Below are 9,374 nucleotides of genomic sequence, written 5' to 3' on the forward strand. Positions count from 1 at the left end.
TGAAGAGCAAGGTGTGGTTTCTATTAGTCTTTACCCTCCCTGACTGGAATTTCTCCCTCTGCTCCTTCATCATGCCCAGAGCCACCCCCAGGTGGTACATGTGGCAAACTGGAGGTTGGGACACCCCTATAGCACTGTCCTGTGGTACACCAGAGTCACCCACTGTAAGTGGAAACAGGAATGGCAGCATCTCAGGTGAGGGAGGCAAGGCTCTGCTCCGGAGGAGGGAGGATACTCAGAAGAATAGGAAGTCCAGGCGCCCCTCAGGGTGATGGCGTCATGACAGTTACAGAGAAAATTCCTCTGAATTGGAACATTCCATTCTGGAAGGTAACTCATTAAGACCCAAAAAGTCCTAAAGGGAGGCTTGCTAAGAATAGAGAAATAAACAACTCAAAAGTCTCAGGGAGTTCCAGAAACTTAGAAGGCCCCACTCTTTTTAAGATTATATAAGCAGGGAATATTGCTGAGAAGGCTTAGACCAGCCTAATTGACTGCCTAGAGAAGATTCTCCAACCCATCAAGCTGCCTGTTGGCCATGTAGAGATCTCCAGGATCCTGGGTCTTACAAGTTGGCACTCATGCTTGGGTGGGTTTTAGAGGATGATGTTGCCTTTGTGTTCCTGAAAGCATCCCCCTCACCCACACTCCTGTAAGTAACCTCAGCAAACTCATTGGTTCAAGTTGAACTTTGCCGCTATCCTTATTTTGGTCTGTGTTACTTCCTGATCTGTGGTGAGCACAGAAATGCTTGTCTTCTCAGGATAGGGAGGGCCACAGGACAGACAGGCTTGCTGATGGAGACATTATCAGTTCCTTTTTCCCAAACACTCCCCCCCTTCCTCTTTTGACAATGTAGCTAAGCCCTTGATGAAAATATGCCTGAAATTAAGGTGCTGACAGTTTTCTCTTGAGACTTCTTGGCTCCCAAATGGCCGCCTTTCCCTCTGTGTCTTCACAATGAATGCTCTCTTCCTATAGGGACACCTATAGTCATGATGGATTTGGGCCCAACCTATTGACCCCTCTTCAAACTGACTTAGACAAAAAGACTATCTACAAATATGGTCACCTTCTGAGCCACTGGGAGTTACAAACTCACATTTGAGGGGAACATAGTCATCATAACCCATAATCCTATAACCTCCTACTCTACCCCAGAAGTTGGTGACATGGTGCTCTCTCTTGGCCTCCAGGGTTTACCAGGCCCCAAAGACTGCCCCTGCTATACTGTGGGCTGGGATCTTGGCAGGTAGAATCCTGGGTATCTATATGAGTGACAACTAAGAAGCAGCCCTGCCCAACTGAGCCACTGTTTCTTGAGACTGGGCTGATGACCAGGTAACTGGGCACTACCAAAGACGCCAGTGCACACTGAGGTGGGTGGATGCTGAGTACTTTGCATGGCCCCAGCCAGTTAAGCACCAATGGCAATCTCAGAGCCTCTGCTCTGAGGGCCATCTCTATAACTCCCTGTTTGATCCTCACCTCTGGCAGATACTCAGCAAACACTTCACACTGCTTTCTTGCCTGGCACACAACACTCTTTATGAGATAGGCTTGACGTTTCACCTTCTAAACAAATTAAAATGTCCTTAATTCCCTAAGACCCAAACCCACAGGCCTGCCTATAGCAGGTGCCCCCTGAACACACAGTGGGCTGGGTTCTGGGAGAATCAGCTTGACTAGAATCCCTTGAAAGATGGGGCTTCTGAGCACAGACGTGGGGGATTACTTTGATTAAGTTCACTGAGGGGAAAGACACACCCATTTCGGGAGCCACCATTCCCTGGAATCTTGAACTAGGAGTGGGGAAAGTGAGCCAAGCACAGCATGTGTGCATTTATCCCTCTCTGCTTCTGGCTGCAGATGTGATGTGACCAGCTGCTTCCGGCTCCTGCTGCTTTGACCTCCCCCTGCCAGGATGGACTGCATAATAAGAAAAATATCTTTCTCCCGTAAGTTGTTTTTGCCAGAGAACTTATCCCAGCATCAGGAAAGAAGACTAAGCAGTGGCCAAGAAGATTCTAAGCCCATGAGTTACATTCAATTTACATAGCAGAATGGAGGCAAATCCTGAAGAAGAGTGTGACGCCAGAGATATAGAACTGCAACCACGCTCCACGGCCACTCTTCTGTCTCCATACACACCAGCTCAAGGGACAGCCTTTCCCAAAACCCCATCTGGAACAATGAAGAGTCCACACCTTTCTGCAAGAAGCTATTTTTTTTCTGGTTGTTTCTGCTTCATTAGCATTGGGAAAAATGACACAATATTGTTCAGGGAACAAAGGACATTGGCGTGGGGAGAGAAGAGAAAGAGGGCTGGACAGTGGCTACATCAGAAGTAGCTGTGTGCTGTGGGGCCAGCAGAGGCCCTGGGAACAGGCGCTGCCCTTGCTGGGTTCCGCTGCTCATAGACACACGTGGGCTCAAGCAGGATCTTTGTAGCAGCTCACAGAATAACAGGAATTGCCTTGGTTGGGGAGGAAGGTGTTGAATCTCCCCCAAGAAGCTTCTTTTCTGCCTCTTCCTTATCCTAAAAATAAAACAGGGGGAAGAAGTCAATGAATGGAAGAAAAGCATGAAGATGAAGCATGAAGTTTGGCTTCACTGATGGACGGAGAAAACATGAGGACAAGGTTAGCATCAGCACTTAAAAGCAGCAGAGGAAAGGAGGGACAGGAAACAACAGAGGGAAGCACATGCAGCAAGAAGGACCAGGAGGCAGAGTCGGGGGAGCGAGATATGAACGTGGAGAGAGTGGGAAACGAGGGTGAAGCAAGGCATGGAGAGGCAGAAGTCAGAGAGGAGGGTCACCGTCCCCAGATAGTGAAGGACGAGTGAGGACCAGGGACTTCCGAGATGGGTACTCATCTCTGTTTTCAATGCCCAGATCCCTGCTGTCCAGCAAGCCTCTTCCTGAGCACTCACCAGGGCCTGGGAGCTCCGGCCACACATACTTTGGAGACTCAGTCCCAGGGAAGCCAAAGACATGACAATCTTCAGGATGCAGACAACTGTGAGCATGATGTAAAATGCTAGGATCAAGTTCTGGAGGCAAAAACAGAACAGACCCAGTCAAGAGTCGGCTCCTCTGATTCACATGGCGACCTTCCCAAAGCCACACTCAGTCCAGACCCTGTCTGCCACCAAGGCAGGCGGTGTCTGCTGGTGAAGACATAGCCACCACTTCTCACCCACTTGCTTGACTGGTGAAAATGGCACTCGTGCCGGAGATGGCCCTTCACTGACTTTTATTCCTACCTCTTGACAACCTTACCATAACTCCCTACCTAAGACCTGATTGCTATACTGAGAAGCCAGAGGCACATGAAGAAGCTGCTATAGGTTCTCAGCCCTGAAAGCCCAGCGAGCTCCCAGCCAAGAGCCACACCATCTGCCAGCCGGGTACACTCATGCCTAGGTGTGAATGCCCAGCCCCAGTGAGGCTTTGGATGACCACACCCACTGTCTCTGCCTGCAGTTACATAGGAAAACCCAAGGGTGAACAGTCTGTCCAAACCCAGCCAAGGCCAGAGAAGTGTGAGAATTATGAGTAAGGGGTGTTAAAGCCACTGTATTTGGGGGTGACTTCTTATACATCAGTAAGAAGATAACCAGAATGACCACTCATTAGAGAAGTCAGAGGGGTGACCTACTGTCTGTTCCCCCACCACCTCCGATCGGGGAATCGTTATGTACGAAGGTCTGAAAATGCCTTCAGCTTGAATGACAGCTTCCTAACCAAAGGACTAGGGTGAGGACCAAGCTCACAGAGCCTTCATCCCTGCCTGGGCTCCAAACCCTAAGAGCTACGGTGGTGTTGTGTCCCAGGAAAACCGTTCCTCCGTTCTCACCATCATCATGCGCAGGTACTCTCGGCACCTCTCTGTCTGCCAGCTTGTGTTGTCAGAGAATGGCACTGGCCCATCCCCACTGTCCGTGCTCGTCTGTACGGGGTCACACGTGGAACTGATCCTGTAACGGTAGGCACCGCTCGTTTGCCAGGTTAAGCTGTTCACACTCAGGACTGTCGCAGCCACAGCTGTCGCAGTGCAAGCCAGGATAAGCAGGCAGGATATGACGCCCTGGAGGAGAGAGGGTCAGAAGGAGATTCCGCAGCCAGTGGCAGAGTCATGAACTGCAGCCTCAGGGGTATCCATCTTCCCCTGCCCCTGCGGCTATGACAGGAAGTCCCTCCTCCTGTCGCTATGACAGGAAGCCCCTCCCAAGCCCCCAGGAAAGACTCGTTTTATTGGCAATTAGGGACAAGCGGTAGAATAGCGCTGAAATGTTCGCCATTTACTATGGAGGGTGAAGATGGACGGAGTTGATAAAGAAGAAACTCAAAACTCACAGTTAGTTTTCCACGTCGCTTCTCGTTGACAATGATGCCAGTTCCCGCTACAACTGCCTGGAAAGAGAAGACACCAAAAAATAAAAACAAACAAAATGGCCTCTAGTTTACTGTCCTGGCTAGGTTTTCCATTGCCCTTCCACCAACAACTCCCGGGACAACCCAACTGAAGCAGAGTTCAAATGACAAGCAAGCCAAAACAGGACATGGGCAGACACTTATCACCAATGTCCTGCCTTTAAAACAAAACCAAAAAAAAAAAAAAACTAGGCTTCAGAAGGTTTCCTCCAGTCCTAAGGCAACTGTTTCCTATTTGCCTCCACTGAACTCCTCGATAACTCCTTACTTACCACAGACCCTGACCAGAAGGCATAGCCAAAGGTATGCAGCTCAGTCTCAGGCCCAAAGTAGATACACACTCCGAGAATACAGCTCACAAGCCCCAGCAATATCTGGGTCACCTGCAAGACAGAAGGGGGAAAAAATCAACTCCCTTCACACCCCAATGATAACTGTACAGCTCCAAGCCAGGGGTGTGCTAAACCATTTCCTCTGCTTTGGCCTCCCTGCAGCTCTGGTTCTGGAAGGTTCTGTGCTAACATCCATTGAGCCACAATGGTCAGCTTTTTTCTGCCTCCCCCTCAGGCTCTTTCATTACCTTTTCCTAACACCAGCACTTTATGCCAGTTCTTCCCATTTCCGTCCCGTTCTCCCTCAGGACTATCATCCTGACAAATCCTGCTCCCGACCTCAACATCTCACTCCACCCTAATGCCTCATTTACAAACATGAAGTGGATGGCTCTGTGGTACACACAAGATGTGGGACTGAAGGCTGGAGATGAGCATAAAAAGAAAGACATGAGCCATCCCCAGGGCCAGATAAGACTGGATGGGGCAATCCATGCCTATGAGCTCAGCATTTAGAAAGTAGAGGCAGAAAGTTCAGAAGTTCAAAACCATCCTTGACTACATAGCTAATCTGAGGTCATCCTAGACTACATGAGACCCTGTCTCAGAAAAATAAAAAAGATAAAAAAAAATGTGAGACCACATTTTGGAAAGAGGTATGATCCAGTCAGAATGGGCAAATGACACACCTACCAGCAGAACTGCATTCCCACCTGGATTCGGACCCCAGTCCCCAAATTCAGCCTTCCCATATAGTCCCCAGTCCCACAACCCCAGAAGGCTTCCACCAACCAGACCCAGGCCACACCAGCCAGAACAGGTGAGTGACCTGCCTAGCAACAGAACTGTATCCCTCCTTGGACTCAGTCGGTAGAGATCCTGCTCCAGGCTAATGCCATCCCAGCTCATCACTGCTGCTGAGTCCTCAATCCCCATCCCAGTGGGATTCCACCACTGAGGCACAGACTACACCAGCCAATGCAGGTCCAAGTCACACAAGCCAGAACGCAACTTCAGGATACTCCATATACCCAGACAGAGTCTGCACCAGTTGGAAGAATAGATGCCATAGGCCCACATACCATCTACCCCACCTGAAAGAACAGCCCCAGAAGCTCTATCAGAAGTCAGGCAGGTACCCTAAGTACCCCAGAAGAAAGCACAGGCTCTACTTGAGATCAGGCAAGATCCAGAGATCCAAGAAGACTTCTATAGGAGGCCAGATAAAAATAAGGGACTCAAGGACCCCAAAATCCCAATGAAAACATTCTACTGGACCTGAAGACTCATCAGTCACCAGAATACTTGGCCACTTAGGACTGAAGATAAGAAACAAGTAACAGACATCCATCCAACAAAGACAAACACAGGAATCAATACCTAGACCTATAATCACCCCAAATCCAGATGCCTAAATGCCAGTGTAAGAACAAAATCAATAGCAGAAAAGGCAATATGGCATCACCAAAGCCCAGCTACCCAATGACAGTAAGACCTAAACAATCCAACACAGATGAAACACAAGAAAATGACCTTAAAAATAACTTCATGGGGATAATAGAGGTTCTTTAAAGAGGAACTGAGAAGATCCCTCAAAGAAATGGAAGGAAAGATAACCAAGGAAATGAATAAATATGTTAAAGAATGCCAAGAAAACCAAGAAAAAGCAAACAGCTGGCAGAAACAAATAAAACTGTTCAAAACCTGAAAATGGAAATAGAATTTTAAAAAAAACCACAAACTGGAAAACTTGGGTAAGCAAACAGGAACTACAGATGTAAGCATCACCAACAGAATACAAGAGATGGAAGAGAGAACCTCAGGCATTGAAGGTGCCATAGAGAAAATAAATTCATTGGTCAAATGTTAAATTTAAAACTTCCTAACACAAAGCACCCAGGACAGCAGGGCGCTGGTGGTGCACACCTTTAATCCCAGCACTTGGGAGGCAGAGGCGGGTGGATCTCTGTGAGTTCGAGGCCAGCCTGGTTTACAAGAGCTAGTTCCAGGACAAACTCTAAAGTTACACAGAGGAAACCCTGTCTCAAAAAAACAAACAAACAAACAAAAAGCAAAGCACCCAGGAAACCTGGAACACCATGAAAGACGACCAAAGCAAAGAACAATAGGAATAGAAGGGGAGAAATTGCTGCTCAAAGACCCAGAAAATATATTCAACAAAACCATAGAAGAAAATTTCCCCAACCTAAAGAAGGACATATCTATAAAAAATATAAGAAGCTTACAGAACACCACATAGAATGGACCAGAAAAAACGTCTCCTCACCATATAACAATCAAAACACTAAACATACAGAATAAAGAAAGACTAAGGAAAAAGGCCAAGTAACAAATAATGGTAGACCAATCATGGAGAAAGACCAATCTTTCTCCATGAAGACTCCCAATGCCACACCTGAACAGATCCCTTACAGACTCTGCTGTAGAATATTTTAAGATGTGCTACCCTTGTTTATGCTGTGGAATATTTGCTTAATGATAATATTTGCTTTAATGCAAAAATATGTTGCATTCCTTTATGTTGCATTTGTTTAGCTCTGTGAATCTGTGTTACTTTGCCTGTCTAAAACATCTGATTGGTCTAAGAAAGAATTGAATGGCCAATAGTAAGACAGGAGAATGGATAGGTGGGGCTGGCAGGCAGAGAGAATAAATAGAAGGAGAAAAAGAAAGAAAGGAAAAGAGAACAAGGAGCAAGAAAAAAAAGGGACCAGCCACTTACCCAGCCATGGAGTAAGAGTGAAAGGAAGATTACAGAAGTAAGAAATGTAAAAAGCTCAGAGGCAAAAGGTAGAGGGGCTAATATAAGATCAAGAAAAGCTGAGCCGGGCGGAGGTGGCGCACACCTTTAATCCCAGCACTTGGGAGGCAGAGGCAGGCGGATCTCTGTGAGTTCGAGACCAGCCTGGTCTACAGAGCTAGTTCCAGGACAGGCTCCAAAGCCACAGAGAAACCCTGTCTCGAAAAAAACCAAAAAAAAAAAAAAAAAAAAAAAGAAAAGCTGGCAAGAAATAAGTCAAGTGAAGACCAGGCATTTATAAGAAAGAATAAAACTCCATGTGTGATTTTGGGGGGAGCTAGTGGTGCCCCTCAAAAAAGCCTAAAACAACTAACTACAAGATTCTCAGAGACCATGGATGGCAACCCAGACTACTATACCCAGCAAAAATTTCAATCACCAAAGATGGAGAAAACAAGGTATTTCATGAAAATGTCAAATTTAATCAACATCTATCCACAAACCCAGCTCTACAGAAGATATTAGAAGGAAAACTCCAACCCAAAGGATTTAGCTACACCCACAAAAACACAGGCAATAGATAATCCCACACAGGAGGGAAACATATGTGCGCACACAAGCATGAAAGCAAGCACATACCACCACCACTACCACCAGCAGCAACAAACAACAGGAATTAACAATCACTGGTAATTAGTATCCCTCAATATCAATCAGCTCAATTCACCAATAAAAATTGCAGGCTAACAGAATGGATACAAAAACAGAACCCATCCTTCTGCTGCATACAAGAAAAACACCTCAACATCAAAGGCAGACATTACTTCAGAGTAAAGGATTATAAAAAGATTTTACAATCAAATGGACCAAAGAAACAAGCTAGTGTAGTAATTCAAATAGCTAACAAAATAGACTTGAAATTCGAATTAATTAAAAGAGATGGAGAAGGACATTATATATTTATCAAAGGAAAAAATCCACCAAGATGATGTCTCAAATCTAAACATCTATGCCCCAAATACAAGGGCACCCACATTACTAAAGCTAAAATCACATATTGAACCCCACACATTAATGATGGAAGACCTCAATACCCTACTCTCACCAATGGACACATCATTCCAACAGAAATTAAACAGAAAATATTGGAACTCACAGATGTTATGACTCAAATGGGCCCAACAGATACCGTCAGGATGTTTCATCCAAATACCAAAGAATATACCTTCTTCTCAGCACCTCATGGAACCTTCTCCAAAACTGACCACATACTCAGTCCCAAAGCAAGTCTTAGCAAATACAAAACAGTTGAACTAGGCCCCTGTTTCCTATCAGATCAAAGATGGAGTTGAATAACAACACAAACCACAGAAAGCCCACAAACTCATGGAACCAAACAACTCTCATCTGAATTATCACTGGGTCAAGGAAGAAATAAAGAAAGAAATTGAAGACTTCCTAGAATTCAATGAAGATGAATCCACACCATACCCAAACTTATGGAACATAATGAAAGTGGCGCTAAGAGGAAATGTTCTTACACTAAGTGACTTCTTAAAGAATTTAGAGAAATCTCACACTAGTGACTCACACAGCACACCTGAAAGATCTAGAACAAAAAGAAGCAAACTCACCCAGGAGGAGTAAATTGTAGGATATAATCAAACAGAGGGTAGAAATCAATAAAATAGAAACAAAGAGAAAAATACAATGAATCAATTGAAACAATGATTTGGTTCTTTGAGAAAATTAACAAGGTAGACAAACTCTTACCCAAACTAAAAGGGGCAGGGAGAACATCCAAATTAACATAATCTAACTGAAAAGGGGGACATAATAGACA

At 45.6% G+C, this 9,374-nt stretch overlaps 1 protein-coding gene across 3 annotated transcripts in view; it reads right to left on the minus strand.

Moving 5' to 3' along the window:
• Positions 1 to 2,208: 2,208 nt before the first annotated feature.
• Tmem176b (transmembrane protein 176B) overlaps positions 2,209 to 9,374 on the minus strand; it is a 16,926-nt gene continuing 9,760 nt past the window's right edge. For all 3 annotated transcript variants that reach the window (XM_005367397.2, XM_013353867.2, XM_026789382.1), the window contains 5 exons: positions 4,711 to 4,821; positions 4,361 to 4,417; positions 3,861 to 4,091; positions 2,935 to 3,054; positions 2,209 to 2,539 (listed from right to left, as the gene is read on the minus strand). In XM_005367397.2, the coding sequence (XP_005367454.1) occupies positions 2,456 to 2,539; positions 2,935 to 3,054; positions 3,861 to 4,091; positions 4,361 to 4,417; positions 4,711 to 4,821 (603 nt within the window). In that variant the 3' untranslated portion in view covers positions 2,209 to 2,455. The remainder of the gene's footprint in view (positions 2,540 to 2,934; positions 3,055 to 3,860; positions 4,092 to 4,360; positions 4,418 to 4,710; positions 4,822 to 9,374) is intronic.

The sequence above is a fragment of the Microtus ochrogaster genome, unplaced genomic scaffold (genome assembly GCF_000317375.1).
Source record: "Microtus ochrogaster isolate Prairie Vole_2 unplaced genomic scaffold, MicOch1.0 UNK18, whole genome shotgun sequence".
In the NCBI taxonomy this organism is placed as follows: Eukaryota; Metazoa; Chordata; class Mammalia; order Rodentia; family Cricetidae; genus Microtus; species Microtus ochrogaster.